Raw genomic sequence first — 19,085 nt, forward strand, 5'->3', positions numbered from 1 at the left:
TCAGTTAATCCTGTAGAGTCTCACCAAGCCCTGCAGTGACAACTGTCTGAGAGACCGTGAATGACACGGGAAACGTGGAATTCTAGCCTCTAGTTTTGAGCTGGGTGAGGACTAGTGTATTGCACCCTATGCTTCAAATCCTTCACCTGCTCGAAGGAGCATCTACTTTTCCGCAAAGCCTTTAGGACTGGTCATTGAAGCAGTGGCTATAAAGCAGATCCCCCTTATTGGATTTGGCACTACATAAGTAAAAGATGGAATTGTTATTAATATTTGCTTTAATTTTTTTTAAACCCATTTCTTAAAACAAGTGTCTAGTCCAATTTGGGCATGCACTTCAGAGTTTGGAGAATCCCAGAATGCTTGGATTTCTTGTTAATTTTGAAAGAATTTCCTCTAGGGAGATTTTCCCAGTTCATTGATATACTCATGTGGAAAACAAAAAAGTTTTTTTTTTCTATGTTCTTTTTCTAGATGATAGACTGCTCTAGTAAATAGTTGAGACTTCTTGAGAAATTACAAGGCAAACTTCCATAGCCAATTTTTATGATGTTTCCTATTGCCAAGTCTTCTAGAAAGAAAAACAAGCCTAAATCTTAAAGAAAATAATCAAATGTTTGGCCCCTACATTGATGTCAGCCAGCAAATGACATATCAGATGTCTACCACACAGTTACAACCTTCAACAGGGAGCTAAGAGAATTATGGGCTTTGAACAACATTTTGAAAAGTGGCTGGGGAGAATTCTCTTGTTTATCTACGCTGGTATTTTGCGACTGAAATTGATTTGAGACAGTTTTTGAATGAAGCTATGAATCAGTTCATAATAAACATAACTTACATTCTTTCCTATTATGTTTGCTTTGTTTTTCTGAAAGAAAGACAATGTTGAAAAGTCTATTTCTGGCTCATAAACTATCCATAAATGTTTTAGTCACAACTTTTGGACCCATTTCTTTTTCCTCCTTGATTTGAGTCAGCTTCTTAAAGGCATTTTACTTTATTCAGTGATGTTTTACTTCTATACAATTTTACCTTTTGTTTATTGAAGGCCTAATTGTGCAGTTACTTCATCAAGAAATTAAACCTCCTCTTTTTTTTTTTTTTTTTGTTTCTCCCTCTGGATCTAAAGAGTAAAGCTCAGGACTTGCCATTGTAAAGACTCCAGAGTCACTCTACAAACAAATACTTGAAACAAAAAGAAAACAAACTTTCTTTTCTTTGCCTGTACAACAATACAGCTCAAATAAGACAGGAGCCACGAAGCAGGACTTCATTTTCTAAGTATCTGGCATATTCACACTCAGGTCAGCTGTGCCAAACCAAAAGCAAGGGATGCTCTTAGTAGAACATCCAAAGACACTCAAGGATGCTCAAGGACACACTACTGAAATCATGACTTCCATCTGCATTGTTTGCAAGGAAAATTCATGAAATTGACTGAAAAATGTATGGACTTTATAGAATGCTGTCAGACCAGGCCCTTTATAGGACGACCCCAAAGTACCTGTGCATGCTAATGATAAGTGACTGGAAGAGCGCTATTGGTGCTCTGCCCTCAGATACCTTTTCATTCTTTCTGGGGGCCCCATTCCCCTCCCCACCCCAAGTCTACACTGTTTTACTTCCAATGGACGGCACCTACCATCTCTCCGACTTCTCAAGGGTTCCGGGAACCACGGGCCCACGAGCACAGAGAGTCAGGTGTGTCCTCCTACTCGCCCAGGGCAGCCTTCAGCCAGTCACGGACTGCAGTGGGGTATAAAAGCCCAGCTCTCTTGCTTTAAAGCCAGGACACTCTCTGAGATGTAATTTACATTCCATTCCTCACTGGTGGTTGACACCGAGGCTGGGATTTTGCCTGAAATCTCGCCTTGCTCCCTTCTCTTCCCAGCCCAGCTTCCTCATTCCTTTAACAGATCCTCCTGGTGGTATGCCCTTAATACATCACCTGCACACACATTCACATCTCAGAATCCACTTCGAAAAACCCGGCCTCGGTCATTCTCTGTCCTCCTTTGCTTTCCCCCAAATTTTGATTCTTGTTCTTCTATACAGCTCATTCCATGCTGATAGCTGCAGTCCGGGACCCCTGTTTTAGGTCTTACACTTCTGTTAGGACACATGTCATAAGCAGGGGCTCGGTTAGCGGAGACTCTTAATAAATTATTTATGGTCATAACGTTGAAGTTCTCTGCTAAAGGCACAGTCCTGGGCACCACACCTTGGCTGGACAGCCCTGCTGCCACCATATGCAGTGGTTGGCACGTACTCTTCCCAAGGGCAGGTGCTCCGTCAGACACATGCTTAGACTCAGCAGGTGTGAGTTTCTTTCCCTCTATGGCTGAAGTTTGAATCTAATAGCAGAGAATTCTGCCCTGCCTTTCAAAAACAAGAATTAGAAACTCCTGTGTGCTTTGGAGCGAGTCATTTCTTTGAGTTAGTTTCCTCTTCTTCCTGCTGTTTGGTTGACCCCAGGTGACTAAGGGTTACTAGAGTTCTGTTTTTGACTTCTGTCTGCAAGAACTAGAGAACTTGGGTGAGTCCATGGGACAGCCAGGATATGGCTCATGCAAGAGGTGATGGGGGACTCGAGTGGTGACAGCAGAAGGAGAGCTGTCCTAGAGCCTCAATGGCCATGGAAATCCTTAGTTGGAAGATTTCTTTCCTCTGATTCCTCTGTTCTGTGCCACCTTCCAGAACTCTCTCTCACTCCAGGCCTGCTCGAGAACCACTAAAGAAGCATGGGCCTTACTGCACTAATTCGGGATCAGCTCCTTTAGTGAAAAATAAGATAGGCTTTTACCTGCATTTCCACAGAACACAGTACACAGCAGTCCCTCAAAAACCATTGGTTTGCTTGGCTGTGACTCACTTAACCTGGTCCCATGTTTGCAGGTGATCATGTGATTTGCCATCTAATTCAGGAAACTTCTGACTATGAAAAAGCATGCTGTCAATAATTATTCCCTGACAAAATGCATAAACTAGGACTGTCCCTGGGGCCTGGGGCTCATGGTCATTCTACATAACTGTGTACGGATACTGGCTGCACAGCACCACACTGGAGTCTGAACGATGCTGTGGAACAAGCTAGAAATCAGTTGTGGGGATGGGCAGGGAGTTCAGACTGAGCCACAGGAGGGTTTAGGCTGGTGGCTTTCTACTGTTGAACTTTCTCAATATTTTTGAGCTCTGAATGATTTGAGCTCTGAATGATTTGAGCCACTGAGAGCTATCTGCAGCAAAGAAGGGCTGGAGTTGTCAATGGGTGAAGCTGGGTGGTACCAGACATCCTGACTTAGAGGCCGCTCGGCCTTCCTGAGATCCACTCGATGGGAGTGTCCCTATTATGCGCCATCTTGAACAGACCAACCCAGACACCAGGAAACAATATACCCAGCAAGCTCTCCACGGTAACCCCACATGACATCTTAACTCCCACCCTTGAGGCATACTCACGATTCTCACAGTGCTGCCCGGTGTAGCCTGCCAGGCAGGCACATTTGTAGAATCCAGTTTGGTCCAGGAGACAAGTGCCATCATGGAAACAAGGGGACGAGGAACATGCTAAAAGAGAAAAGGCAATTTCTCTCAGTGCTGCTGTGTGCTGAGTCCATTTCTTCAAGCCTAGAGCCTTGACCAGAGACTTTCCCTTGTGTATTAAAGTCTTGTGATTTTTCTTTTTTACTCCTTTCATTAAATTCATGCTACCATTGTTTGAGAACGCCTAAAACAAGTACTCATTAACTGCCAAATGCTGCTGATGTTATTTATATTTTCGAAGGCCCCAAAAGTCTGCTCCAGACATGTACACTCTAAAGAGCCTAACTCCCATACAAACAGGCACACACCATGACTGAAGCAGAAGCATGCTTTCATCTACCCATAGAGACTCCAGGGGAGAGACTCAGCCTTGGGTAGCTTTAGATCATCTTTTTCGAGGAAGCTCAGCATCTTGGGTACTGGCGGAAAGAAAGTGGAAGACGCTCTTTACGACACCATTGGAAGCATACTCAAAATTTTCAAATACGCGTTCTGCAAAAAAGTAGTCCCTGGAGATGTTGAGAGTTGTGGGCTCGAATGTAGTGGGGGAAACACTGCTGATGTAATACGATAATTAACTAGATTGCTCTTCTGCACAACTTCTCAGAATAGTCCATGCCCTAGAATGCATTGCGGATTTCTAAGAATGCACAGAAGGCTTCCAACTTTCTCGAGCTCACTTGACCTCAAAATCTGTATTTTACAGTGTCTTAGGGACCATTTTTCCACAGCAAACACTTTTGAAAGCAAGTCTCCTCGTTATCCACCAATCCAATGTTCATTTACCCTAGTGTACAAATATATCACTCGACGTAATTTGACAAACCTATCTTGAGTGCTCTGTGTAAGGCACAGGAGAGATACAAAGATGAACAGAGAGCCTACCTACCAGATCAAAGCTTTTTGAAGCAAAGTATACAATGACTATAACTTGAGGCAAAATTCAGTTAGTGTCGGAAAAGAGAAGAAAGTGTTACAAGATGTTCAAAAAAGGGCAAAGCTACAGCCCCGCTGGAACAAGAGAAAAGGTTTAGCAGAGGAGAAGTCTGATATGGCCCTGAAGTTTGGAATTTGATGTGCAGAGGTGGGGGGTGACTTTAGCCACAGGGAGTACCTTGAATGCAGTGGACAGACGGGGTGTTTGAAGAGCAGTAAGTGCTACTGTCTGTCTATCTGACAACACAGGCCAGCGTTTCCCAACGTTCTCCTGGGGAAGCTGAGTTGCCACTTTAGAGGAGGAAGAAATTCTCCTGACTCTCCCTTTGGTCACAGGGTCACAAGCTGGTGAGCCACCACTGTTCTTGCTGACTGCCATAAATACCCGCAGATGTGTCTCGAGTGTGACCCGCTCAGCCTCAGCCTGCAGAGTATCACCAAGGGGTGAGGATTCAGCCTCAGGCAGACCACTCCACAGCAGCAAAGCATTGAGAACTGGCCAGCCATGCCCAGGCCCTGCACAGCTCGGCATGGGCCACCCTCGCAAGGAGGCAAGCACACAGATTTTAAGGAGCAACTGCTGAGAGCTCACCTAGGGAGGGGTAGCTTGGGGTGGGAAGGTCACCACTGGTCTTGCTGAAAGGACAGGGCCGAACAAAGACCGATGCCACTGCCACCCACCTCCCTCCCCGAGACTTTTGTATCATACCTTCCGGAAGGAAACCTTAATGATTAAAGGGCCATTTTGATTTCTGTTTTTAAATTCGGTATTTAAACAAAATGAACCTGAGCTTATTTTGCAAAACCTGATGCAATCTAATCGCAGAACAAGGAGAGCTGGATTGTTGGGTCCTCAGGAATGCGTGCTTCGTTCCTTTCGGTCAAATCCTACTTCCTAACATGAATGGGGCAGGAGGCAAAGTCGGGCTTAGCGTTACTCATAAAGAAGGGCATTTACCATTGTAGTTTAAGACTTTTAGTACCCATTTTGTCTTGAGTCTGCATGCCTGCCTCCTTGCGATGACAAAGGGAGGCTCAGGACATGCCTGGCATAGGGCGGCTTTTGAGAGCTTCCTGTGTACCAGATGCTGAGCTCAGCTCTTCATCTTTCTGTCTTCCAGAGCCTCCTTAATGGAGCAGGATCTATGATTATTCCCTTTTTTCACTAATTAGGAAATTAGGCCCAGAGATGCAGAACAATTTACCCCAGGTCACACGGCTAAACCTGCCAGAGAGCCAAAGCTAACCATCTCAACCACGAGAGGCCCCTAGAGTAAGCTCCCCAGCCAGGCTGCTTGTGCATAAATCTCTAGTCCTATTCCCGCAGCTGTGTGGCCTTAGACAAATTACCCAGCCTCTCTGTGCTCCAGCATTTCTACCAGGCAGATAATAACTCCTCGTTCTGGTTCTGAGGAGCACTTCTGAAATATACCTTGCCATTTCTCTTCTCTTTCTCAATGTTCAAGTTCTTCTGAGAACTCACACACTGGGTTTTAATAAGGCTGAGCAGAGACGGGGATGGCGCACAGAAGGGAGATGTTTGTCTGGAGCACAGCCACTAAATGCTACATTTGTCTCCATGGCGTTTACCTGTGATCTCCTCAAACACGGCATGAAAGCCATCGAAATTCTTGGAGCCATCTGAATGGAAGAGGACGTGGAGTGAGGAGCCCATGCTTCGGATGGGAGCTGGCCGCTCGTTGCCACAGAAACGCTTGATGATCTGGCCATCATTGTTGTCCCCATCACGGACCTCAACATAGTCATACTGACACATGTAGTCAAACTCCAGGCTCAACATGACAAACCTGTGGGTGGAGAGGGTAACGGCAGGGAATAGGTGAGTTCTGGAGAGTACTGAACCCCCTGGGCAAGTTCAGGGCCAGATGATGAACAGGTCTCTGGAAGAGTGGTGCCACTGGACCGATCTGATAGGAAAATGGTCCTGGGGGACTCGTGGTTAGATGAATTTCCTTTAGTGGAGGGGTGTGTGCACACGCAGAGCCTTCCCAGGGGAAGGGATGCCACAGTCCATGCAGAGGACCTCTGCACGTGCTGGCTCCTCTTCCAGAGGGCACTTCTCCTCCCAGGCTGCGTGGCTGGGTCCCTCCTATCCTCAGGGCAGCTTAAATACTCCCTCCTCAAAGAGGTTTCCCTGCCGAATCTTCTGAAAGGAGATCCCTTGTTTTCTTCATCGCATGCACACAAATTTTCATTCCTCATTTTAATCTCCTTGACTTTAAGAGTAGGCGCGCATGCGTGTGTGTGTGTGTACACGCATGCACGCACACACGCGCACATGCCTCTTTCCTCCATCAGCCTGCAAATACCTTACAGAGAGAAGTGGGTCATCTGTCTTATTCTGCTGTGCCTAACACAGTGCCTGGAGTACAGAGATACAAAGTAAGTGCTGAATAGATGACCGAATGGATACTATATTGTAATTTTACGAATGGAGAATGGAAAAATCATATGTTGTCTTGCCAGACTAAATAAAGGAAAAAACTGTGCACATGCTTCTGTTTGGTGAAAAGATGAGAAGGAAATTATCCTCTTGGTAACAATAATTCTTGCCCCAAAGAGAAGAAATAGCAGCACCACACCAGAATTTCAGAATTGGGAGAGATCTGATGAATGGGATTACCTAAAAGGAATCTTGAGTTTGGAAATACTGGGATAAATCAGATGGAAAAAAAAGCAGTAATGACCCTAAACTTCCAATTCCAAAAAAAAAAGAAAAGAAAAGAAAAGAAAAAAAAAAAAAAACAAGAAAAGAGGCAAGCCACATGCTGGGACAAGATAGATAACATATTTTTCGGAAGACTCCCAAGGAATGCCTGTGTGTCGAGTTCACAAACTATTTATCTGGACCGTCTCCCTCACATTCTGGAGAAGTTGGCATAGACAGCAAAGCTCAGAACTGCCACCTGAAAAGTTTTTACCACTTGGGGTAAAAACCTCAAGTCCCAGAATTGGAGAACAGTGGAACAGAGGGACAATCGGTATATTTTAAATGCTCTTAAAGGTCATATTAAAAAAAGAAACCAGTAACATTGTCACCAGTGTTTAACAAAATTTTTATTTAAAAAAAGAAAACCTTCTGTAATAGAGTATAACACCTATTAATCACACTTTGATTAACATCTAAGGACCTGACTTCCCATCCAGATGCCACCACTAACTTACGGTGGGCCTTGAGTGATCCATTCCTTCCCGGGTTTGGGTATCTATGTCTGTAAACGGGAGGAGAGGGGACAAGGCCACCACTCCCACAGAGACCCCAGCTTTTTTCCTGAACCAAAATATAAGACATTATAACATGTATTTACATTTATACATTCATTCGTTCATTCACTTATTGAACACATTGGTGGCAGGTCTGCTCTGTGTCAGACGCTGTTCTTGGTGCTGAAAGTACAGCCGTGACCCAGCTAGACACAGTGCCTGCCCTCACGGAGACGAGTTCTCATTTGGAGGACAGGCAATAACCAAGGAAACCAGAAAACAAGGAAATTTTAGACAATGTTAAGTGCTATGAAAAAAAAAAAACCAGGTGAGGGCATAAAGAATGACTAAGGAGGGTAAGCTTTTTATACAACATGGTCAAGGAAGACTTCTCTATGGACATGATATTGGGGCAGACACTTACATGATAGAATTCAGCTAGCCAAAGTGAAGGTCATGGGGAAGAGCAGTGCAGGCAGGGGAGTCTGCAGGTGCAAAGGTCCCGAGGCAGCAATGAGCTTGGCATGTTTGAGGAACTGAAAGGTCAGAGGTGCTGCAAGGTGGTGAGTAAAGGAGACAGTGGTATGAATCGAGGTCAGTGAGGAGAGCAGGAGCCAGATCCTGCATGATGAGAAGTCTGGATTTTACTCCAAGCTCAATAGGAAGCCACCAGAAGGTTTCAGCAACTGAATAAGGACTTGATTTAGGATTTTAAAAAGGTCACCTAGTCTCTTGGAAGAGAGCAGATTACAGAGCTGGCGAGAGTGGAAGCAGGAAAGCCACGTGGGAGGCCGCGAGAGAAGCCGCGTAAGATGTGGCGGCGGTTGGAAGTAGGACGGTGCCAATGAAGGCAGATGTGGATCGACTTCAGATCAGTTCACAAAAACAGACTTCGTGGTATCCCGGCTGTGGCAGGTGACAGAAAAGGGGCATCGGGGACGACGGCTCAGCTTTCGGGCTGAGCACTGTGCATGTGCTCCAGAGTGTTTCCATCATTATTACTCACCCCGGCCATCAAGTGCAGGTTCAACTAGAGGGAAAGAAATTTATTTCCAAGCCTCCCTGGGACCCTCTCCTAGGCCGATGATGTGCTTCTTGATCCCTCCCACCACTCCGGATTTTTGTTCAGGGGAGGAGGCTTTTTTTTTTTTTTTTTTGCATTCTAAATCTTAGAGAAACTCTTCAGAGGCCCCTGAGAAGACACTACGGCCTAGTCCCTGAGTTGTTGAAATACTGACACGTGGCATTTAACACCTGCCCTCGTCACCCCTGGCAGACCCAGCATGGAGCGCATGAAATGGAACAGCGTGGCCCCTCACTTGTGCCTCGAGCTAACCTTCCTCCAGGAAAGCCCAATTAATGAGCCTGACTCCCAATCCCAGGTCCTCAGGAAGTGGGAGCACCAGCTACCGAGGACCAGTTTTGATGAGAATTGAGACAGGGTCCTGTTTTGCTGGATCTTTCCAATGCGAGGTATAACGCTGCCTCTCCAGGAGGACGGGGAGACATTCATGGTACCTGCTGGCATGTGGCACTTCTGGGTGCCTGGTTCATCCAGAAAATATTTATTGAAAGTCTGTGCCCTAGAAGATTAGAAATTTCCATCACCACCAACCTCCTTACTAGTTAAGTGAACAATGTCCCTAGACACCCCAGGGGGTGAGTGAGTGAGTCTCTGCCTCCCTAGAGAAGGGTTTGCCAGGAGAGAGGAGATACATTGGAGGCAGAGAGCAGTTCTTTCAACAGTTATTTATGCAATGAGTATCTATCAAGCATCTCCAGTGTGTGCCACGTACTGATCCAGGCACTAGGGCACAGCAGGGAACAGTTCTCACAAAACAGGACTCTCTTGTGTTACTTATCCATAATCAGGACAAAACTGGACCTACATTTTGGACTATGCCATGAATTAGACATGAAATGCTGCCACAGAAGAAACGATTTACCTTCTACACAAGTGAGAGAATTGGTTAATTTGTTGCAGTGGTGATTGTTTCCTGAGCAGAACAGTAGAAGCAGCTGTGTGTGAGGAGCACAAACCCCAATCTAGAGTGTAAACTTTTGAATTTGTGATCTGTGCCTTTCATTTCTTCACTCCCTTCCCACAGAACCCAGCTCAGTACTGGGAGAATAGGAAGACACAGGTGGATTGCTCTCAGTACCTTGGGTCAAAATCATCGGAGCCCCACTGTTCTGGGGTGACAAACATGTCAATGGTTGAAGTTTTGACCATGCCAAATCCCACCTGGAATCACTGAGCGGTAAAGAAAAAGACTCCAAAATGTATTTTTCGCTTTTAAGGATAAAGCGTTGATGGTTGGTCCTGAGTCACTAGGATCCAGTGCCCTGGTCTTGTTACTGTGTTTTGTCATAACCTCAGACTCCCTAAGTCTGACCCCTGCCCCTTACCTCAGCTGGATAATAAACCCAGGCTTGGCGTGAATGGTCCATTCGCAGTGAGCATTTAGCGGGTAGCTCTCCAGCAAAATCTGTCCCTTCGAGGCTCGCATAACCTGGCCACATCCTGAGAAGAGAAGATTGGGGCATGGAAATTAGAGTCAACAGGAAAAGATGGTAGGCCTCCAAGAGCCCCTGATCTCATCCCACACCCCTGAGAACAGAACGGAGGAGATTACTATTTCTCAAGTGTTTGGCAATGTGCTAGGTAGTTTACATAGGTTAATTCATTTAATCCACCCAATAGCTTGGAAAAGGAAGTGGTTTCATTCCAGTTTTCCAGCTAGGAAAATAGATAACCTGAAAGTTCAATAGCTTGCCTAGCTCCTAAGTGACAGAGCAGAGATTCAAACCTAACTGTGTCTGCATGTAGAGTCCAAGCCATTCTATCATCTTGCTTCTCCAGGACTGCCATGTGCCGGCCTGCTGCCTCTACCTTCCAAGGCTCAGAAAGCAGACCTTCTCCACAGCTCTATGCAGGACATTGCTGCCTTTGTCTAGAGTCTACATCTGCACAAGACCATTTGGTCTGTATTCCTGACACATTCTCTACCCCACAAATAGAACCCCAAAGCAACTCTTTCCCGATCCCCCTTCATCCAGTTTAGAAAATTTACATGTTCATTTGTTCTATGAGCAAATATGTAATGAATGCCTCCCTAGTGCATGCCACTGGAAGAGGGACATGATCTCCAACCAGCTGGACCAGATCAGAGGGTTTCAATTTTCTTCTAGCTTCCAACCCTTTTTTTTTCTCAAATTCTTATGAAGACCACCGATAAAAATATGGGTCCAAAGGGCCCTTGGTTGAAGCAGAGGCAGGAGCCCAAAGCCCTCCGTCTTCACTATCACCTTGGTCCCCTAAATTGCCTAAGGCAAATCCCAAAGATTTGAAAAACATTGGAGTGAGTCATCATTAAATTATGTCACATTAAATAAGATATAATTTATACTAAAGCACACGTGTGTAAGATATACCCTAGTTTTACAAAAGAGTTTGGGGGAAATGTCTCAAGTTGGTTTTATTTTTTAAAAAATTTATCTGGGCCATGTATGTAAATGAAATTTGAGACCAGAGTTGACACTCTATGATCCACAGGCCACAACCGGCCCACTGCCTGATCTAAAGCTTTATTGGAACAGAGCCATGCTCATTCTTTTACACTTTGTCTATGGTTGTTTTCAAGCTGATAACAGCAGAGTTGAGTAGTTACAAGAGACAGTATGACCCACAAAAATGAAAATATTTACTGTCTCTTTTCAGGAAAAGTTTATTTAAGCCAGTTCTATACAGAAATCCAGTTTGACATCATAAACTCTGGATATGCAGTTATATTCAGTAACCCCACCCCTCCCCCACCTCCCAGAAAAAGAGTATAAATTCCTATTCCTGGGGAAAAAAAATTCATATCAGTGGATACCACTGCATGGAAAGACGACGGCAGTAATAGTCCTGCAGTGTTAGGAAAAGAGCCCAAACTCTGCTTTCGATAAGCTGTGAGGCCTGAGGCTTTTACTTTTGTGGAAACTACTGCTACATTGCACATGTCATTTCTTCCTTAGGAGTTTTACTGCTGCTGCTCTTCTCTGCCAATGGGAAGCATCGTCCACCACGTCCCAAGTGTGACTCTTGTCCAGCCTCAGCCTCTGTCATCTCTCTCTACGACCCCAGCCACTGCACTGGTCTCCCTGCATCCACGCTTGTCCCCCAATGTTCGATTCTGCACACAGCAGCCAAAGCCAACTTTGAAATCAACGAGATCACATGACTCTCCGGATTCAACCTTCCAAAGGCCGTCCATCACGCAGACACCTTGCTACGATGTTCATGGGCCTGCCCGCCTGCCCAGGGCTGCCCTCTGCCTGGTCGCCACTGCCACCCGCCCGCTTGCTCACGCTGCTCCAGCCACCCCAGCCTCCTTTCTGTTCCCAGCGCCCCTGCGCTTGCTGTCTCCTTAACCTAGAAGGCACACCTTCCTCCACATCTCCTTCCTTTGAGAATTAAGCTCAACTCCCACTTCTTCAAAGAGGCCTTTCTTAACCACCTGGCTGAAAGATCTTTGTGTTTCCATGGTCACTGTTGTCACCGTATTTTGTTTTCTTCATAACACACTATTTGAAATCATCTAGGTTATTTGCTCACTCCCTTGGGTAGAGCTGGGACCCTTTCTAGCTGGTACACCTAGAATGGAACCTGGCATATAACAGGTGCCCTGTAAATAGGTGTGGAATTAACAAATGATATTAGTATAGGCCAGGCACTGGCTAAAAGATTAATACTTTCTCATCTAATCACCACAAGAAATCTAGAACGACATCCATCTCCCTGTTTCCCAGATGCAGAACACTAGGATGGGAGAAGTAGCTGACTTCTCCAAGGCCAGGCGGCTAGCGAATCAGAAGACTGTAAATCACTGTTTCAGCTATAAAGCCTTGGTTACGAATGGAGACTTCAGCATCCTACTGCCCTTGGTTTGAGAGAGCTTTACCTTCCCTGGCTGTGTGGCCTTGGGCAAGTTACTCCATCTCTCAGAACCTCGGTGAACCCGAGACAAATGGGAATAAACCTGACACCTTCTTCACATGGTTTTGTGAGACTCGAAGCAGATTATTCACAGAAAGCCCTCAACAGAAAAATCGGTAATGTTAGCTGGTGCTAGTCAGTGGCAGAACAAGGATTTGAACTTGGATCTGTTTAGCATAAATGCTGGGTCTTGGCTGATACACTAAACTGTCTTAGGGGCTTCCTAACCCAGCCCTCCCCGACTCCATTTTGGAATAGCAGGATTTTTCCATCCCTGCCTCCACCCTCCCCCCGCCAAAAAGATATGTCGAATCTTTACCATTCCCCCTGCTTTTTGGAGTGCACGTTCCTTCTTCCTGCACACCTCACATTCCTCATCGCCCCCATCTGCCCATCTGCCGCCCAGCTACGGAAATGATACATTGGGTGTGAGAGACAAAAAAAGAAACCTTCCTGTACAGCCCGCGCCCCTCAGGGATGGGCAGCTTCCCAGCCTGCAAGGTGTTAAATCTCAGCTTCCCCAGCAAACTTCCTGCAGGGACCCCAGTCAGAACCAGCAGTGACTGCTGCCAGCTCGCTTCAGGTTTCTCCCCTGCATATGCAAGCTCGATCACACAGCAGCGTCACGTCAATGGGGAGCCAACGCCAGTTCCGGTCGGGTCTCCTTGGCAAGACCGTCCAGGCGTTGGTTGGGCAGCTCCAGGATCTCAGGTAGCCTTAGGATGGCTCAGAGCCCCCAACCTGATCCGGGCACTGGGCCCTGGCCTTGTGGGATGCTGGGCTACTTGTTCCTGCAAGCCCAGGGGCTGTCCCTGCAGAAGGAGCCAGATTCCAAAATGTGGGACATCTCAGTTCTTCATGATGTTTTCTTTCTCTCACTCTGGAAGGGAGGGCAGAGCCCTCCAAAATGGGGGACAATCCAACCAACCAGAGACAAAGAGGCCACTTCTCAGAAATGTGCTCGCGGCGGGAGTTGGGGAGGAAGGTTATTAGGCAGAGGAGGAAGGAGCCCCACTCCCTCCCCACATCAAGGGGCACCGTCAGCTCCCTTTCCACTCATGCCTCCACTTGGGGAGTGGGCAGACCTGGGTGCAGTGCGGACTAACTGCACCTCTCTGTCTAGGGCAGAATAGTGAACACAGCCAAGTGTCCCCGCCAAGGAAGTACTGCTGGCCAACCAAGCAGGTGGTCCTGAGTCTGAATGACCAGGGCAGGCAATGGGCCCAGAAGACAGTGCTCAGATTCCCTCACAGTGTCTTGCTGCAGGAGAAAAGGAGAGAGAGAGAGAAAGAGAGAGAGAGAGAGAGAGAGAGAGAGAGAGAGAGAGAGAGAGCACGCGTGCATGTGCGTGTGCGTGTGCGTGTGTGTGTGTAGGGAAATTTGCCAGAGAAGCCAGACAGTCTGCTGGGCTCTCAAGTCTTGCAGTCATCTCCAACCCACTCACTCACCCTTCCCCACTGGCACACGTCAAAAAAGGAGAGAGAGCAGGATAGACCCTGCTTCCACAGAGCTGAAAGCAAATCTTATTAATCTGAACTCGTAAGAAAGCTGGAAGGTTCTCAACAAAAATGAACACCCCCAGCATGGAGACAGAAGTCTTGTTATCTCCAGCACTGGAGGGGAGGGGGCAGGAGAGAGATATGACATAGTTCTGAGAAGTGGTTCAGTTTTCTTTTTCAATCTGTAATCTTTCCTCTTAGGGAAAAATGTACTAAAGAAAGCATTCAGACATAGAGAGGCATTGCATTCTTTTTCTCTTTCAAAGATGACTCATGAGGCAGGACTCCCAGTGGTTTAGGGACAGCCTTTGAAGCTGAAGTCCAGGTCAGAATCTCATTTCAGCCTTTTTACTAACTAAGTGACCAGATAAACTCTCCAGATTCCCCCTCATTTGGAAATGAGACTAACAGTAGCACCTACAACTATCCTGGTGCTATTTCTTCCTTTGTTTAAGGGTTAAATGAGATAGATATTGTACCTAAAGCACTTACCATAGTGTCTGGTACATAAAAATGCTCAATAAATGGTAACTAATGTTATTTCTTTTGAGCTCTGTCAGGATCTGAGACACTATTCTGGCATAAGAATCACAGGGACAACCCGGGCTCTGACCTCTGCTCTAGGGCCCCCAAGAGTCTCTCCTGACATCGTTGGCTAGAGCCCCAAACCCATTAGTCCCAAGGGCCCAGGCAGTGGTGGCAAAACAAAGGTCTGGATGATAACATGGGAATGACCCACAAACCAGGCTAAACCTTCCCAGAGGCATTCGGAGTGAGGAACTCAAGTGTCTCTCACATCAAAAGGCGGTTTAGTATAGAGGAAAGAGACTGGGCTCTAAGGTCCAGCTTCTGGCTCTGCCACTTATAAGCTGCATGACAGTAGAAAAGTTACTTAGCTCCTCTGTGCCCCAGTGTCCTCACCTTTAAAATGGCCGTGATGAGTGTTAATGAGTTAGTACATAAAGGTACTTGGGACAATGTCCGGTTCATAACAAGTGCTAAGCGATGGCTTTTGTCAGGGGCTCAGGTCTTCATCAGGAACAGTCAGATGTCCAGGCAGGAGTGATGCCACAGCTCACTCTGTGATTTGGTTTACAATCCAAATCAATTTGATACTTTATAATGATTGTTTATTTAAATGGTTACCTCCCTGTGATACAGTTCTATAGCAGAGACCTTGTCTGTCTTGCTCACACCCTTATATGCATTGAGTAGGTGCTCAATTAAATGTTAATGGAATGAATGACTAACCAAACATCTCTCTGCCCAATCAAACCACTTTTAAGGTTTCTCCCACCTGGGCAGCAGCAAATGGTCTATTCAATTGAAACAGTTGCCCAACAAGAACTGCATCTGCTACTCTGTCGCAAAAAGTCTTTCCTCCTTAAAGTCACTAGGGTCTTCATAAAAAGCACACTGAGAAAACGCTGCCAATTCAACTCAAAAGACAGGGTCTAGACTACCATATAGTACGAATAGTTTAGATTGCTGAATAATTTCATTCTTTTTTCTCTCTGTTTTAGTCTGGCTGATTTCTATTAAATCTGTGTTTAAGTTCCCTGATTGTTTCTTCTGTTGTAACCATCAGATGTTAATCTCCTCTATGGAATTATTATTTTTTTATCTTTATTTTTTTAATTTCAGATAGTGTAGTTTTCAGTTTTGGGATTTCCATTTGGTTGTTTTTAACACTTTTCAGTTCTATCCTGAAAGTTCTCATCTCTTCTTCCATTATGTTCACTTTTCCTGTAGTTCATTTACTGTATTTATTTTAAAGTTATTTAAAAGTCCTTGTCTGGACATTTCAGTATTTGATCATGCAAGGTATATTTCTTCTGACTGATTTTTCTCCTGACTGTAGGCTCTATTCTCTTTCTTCTTCGCAACAGGAAATACATTTTTTTCTTTCAATTGGCAATATCCTTTCTTCTATTAGGCAGGTGAAATGAGGGACTAATTAGATTGATCCAATCAGAAATTAAGCTGGTTTGAGGCAGGACTGAGACTATAATTATTCTAAAAGGGTCTTGAAATTCAAGCACCATGAACCTAACAACATCTTTGATTGTCAATAGTCCCTCCTACCCAACTTCCGGCACCTCCATAGCTGCAAGAATAGGAAACTGTGAGCCTATGAGACCGCAAGATGCAAAATGACAATATCCCAAGATCTTCTGCTTTCCACATCTTGCCCCAGGTGTTGCTTGCTCAGCAAAATTTCATTTAAGAGAATACTTTATGGAGAAGATTGCCTTTGCTCTGGGGTCTCCTTGAGATTTGAGTTCCACAGGCCAGCCAACAGGTTCTTGCAAGTCTGCTTGGCTCCTCTTCCCTCTCTGGCAGGCCTACCCTCTTACCTGCCCTGTCCCCAACCTCAGTAGCTGGCTCCAGGTATGAAGCATCCTGGATCACTTGCTCTCTCAGGAAAAATTCATTCCTCTGGAGTTTGACTCTGTTTAGATTTTGTATTCACAGATACTTGATGGTTTTAAAGAAAACTGTGAATTTTCTTTGATTTATCAAGTGATTTCTTGCTGTTTGAGCAGGAAGGAGGTCTCTTTAATGTCCTTCTACATGCCAACCAGAAGCTGAACAATGACTGATGAGCTCTTCAAAAACATAAAATCTTCTGCAGAAGTTCAAATATGAATTCTCTGGAGTCTTAGAGCTTCAGCACATAAAATATAAAGTGCTACTTCCCATATAATATTGTCCTGGGAAGATTACCTCCTCGTGTCCAATATATATTTTCTTGCCCCTTAGGGAATACTGCTCTATTATTTTTCCTCTCTGGCCCTACATTGATTTTCTTTCCAAGAAACAAAAAGAAACAGAGAGTTCACTTTATGGCTCTGGTTTAATGATAATAAGAACAGCAGTCACCATTTATTGAGCACTTACTATGTACCAGACTCCAAATTAAGGGATTTATAGACAGTATTTTATTTAACTCTCACAAAAATCCTCTGAGGGAACACTATTATTATCCCTATTTTTTAAATGAGGAAGCTGAGATCTACGAAGATTGGGTAACTTTGCCCCAAGTCCCAGAAGGAGTAGAGGTTCAAATCCAGGTCCTACTGGTTCCAAGCCCTGCTGTTAACTACAACATAATTCCATCCCAATTTGGACCCTGTTCAGCATGATTCCTTTCCTGGAAGTGTCAGGACACCAAAGGCCAGAGCAAGATGAGCCAGTTTTCAGTGACTCTCCAGAAGGACAGCTCAATCGGTCAATAACACACAGCTTTGTAAGAATTCTCCCTCCCTCCCTCCTCCTCCTCCTCCTCCTCCTCCTCCTCCTCCTCCTCCTCCTTCTTCTTCTCTCTCTCTTTCTCTCTCTCTCTCTCTCTCTCTCTCTCTCTCTCTCTCTCTCTCTCTCTCTCTCTTACACACACACACACACACACACACACACACACACACACACTCTTGAACATTCCTAGTTATGGCTCAAAGACAAGCCTGCACAAATCATGCTCCTCTCTGATAGTCTGGCCACACAAACATTTTGGGGCATGGCTTATGGCCAGTTCCTCTGCCCCTCTGCCTCTATCCAAAATATGACTATGAAGATAAAATGTATTAAGGGCCTATTATAATCTCTCCCCATAAATAACCTCTTATCTGGGTTGATTTCCTAACCTTCTTATATCCCTTAGATCCTTCAGAGCCTAAAAGGTTGGGATCACTGTTATGCTAGATAGAAGTGTAGCATCCTGGGCGGTGTGTGGTGCCTCTCATTGCTCATCTCGTTTGGTGGCTCAGGAACTTGGTCTGAAGGCCAAGTTGAATAAACTCCACTGCAGAGGTCAGCAGAGTGGTTCCTCTTAAGTCAACTTTGCAGTGTAGGAAGCTTTGAGGGGAAGCCTTGATTTAGATTTTAGATACTGGCGCCTCTCACAGCCAGCACCCAGATCACAGTTACCCAATGCCTTTCCCCTCCACAGGAACCAGGATTTGTGGGAAAATGACTGGTTCCAGTACCTGACATAAACAATCAAGGTGAACCTGAAATATTCCTGGAGGACCAAAAATCAAAGAATTGCTTAAAGAATGATATGGTAGAGCCTGCTTAAAAGGGCTCACTGGCCAATTTTAGGACAATTTTAGCATCTAAATGAAAAATGATAACATTATGAAACAATTAAAAAACTAAATTCATGAGTCTATTATACAAAAAAAGAGACAAAACCAGACATGGGAAAATGGTAAGTGGTGAATCCAGGTAAAAGGTATATGAATATACTATTATTTCAATTCTCTGTAGATTTAAATCTTTCAAAATAAAAAAAAATTGGGGAAAGAAAGAATCAGATCCTTTCCCTAGGCTGGATAGTCTGAGCTTACCAAACCACTCTTTTCTGGGCAAGAAAACGTGAATCAAGTCTTTTCCTGGGCTCAGTGACTTTAACACCTTCTCCTATTATCTTGGTTAATATAACCTGTCAATAGTTACGAATGAATCAATTACATAATGGATTTTAAGGTTGTCATAAGTTAGGTTAACATGAACATGAACATTGTCAAGGGCATTGAGCAAATAAAGCTACTATAATGTCTGCTCAGTGCTCTGTATGAATGCTCTATAACTCAGATATAAAACAGTTATGACTGGCATTCGACTGGCATTTGCCTGGCATTTCTCCTTCCTTCTAAGGTTCTATATGGCACTCAGGAAAAAATGCCAGGGCTCTAACATGATATTCAGCAGGAAGCCCGTCTTTAGAATTAAATGATCTAAAAGGACCACTTGGGCGCCATCTACTGGGTGAAGACTTGCACTGCCACGGGGCTCCAGAACTGTGCCCCAGCCATAAACAGGCCATTCAAGTGTTTGGCTTCCCCTTAATAGAGGCAGGCAATCAACAGTGAAATGAATTACTTCTTCCTTTGAAT

The 19,085-nt window shown here is 45.1% G+C and overlaps 1 protein-coding gene across 2 annotated transcripts in view; it reads right to left on the reverse strand.

The window, feature by feature from the left end:
• PAMR1 (peptidase domain containing associated with muscle regeneration 1) overlaps positions 1 to 19,085 on the reverse strand; it is a 142,482-nt gene that overhangs the window by 22,880 nt on the left and 100,517 nt on the right. For both annotated transcript variants that reach the window (XM_016123222.2, XM_016123221.2), the window contains 3 exons: positions 10,117 to 10,231; positions 6,073 to 6,290; positions 3,463 to 3,570 (listed from right to left, as the gene is read on the reverse strand). In XM_016123222.2, coding sequence (XP_015978708.2) covers positions 3,463 to 3,570; positions 6,073 to 6,290; positions 10,117 to 10,231 — 441 coding nt within the window. The remainder of the gene's footprint in view (positions 1 to 3,462; positions 3,571 to 6,072; positions 6,291 to 10,116; positions 10,232 to 19,085) is intronic.

This window comes from Rousettus aegyptiacus, unplaced genomic scaffold, assembly GCF_014176215.1.
Source record: "Rousettus aegyptiacus isolate mRouAeg1 unplaced genomic scaffold, mRouAeg1.p scaffold_m13_p_5, whole genome shotgun sequence".
Lineage (NCBI taxonomy): Eukaryota > Metazoa > Chordata > Mammalia > Chiroptera > Pteropodidae > Rousettus > Rousettus aegyptiacus.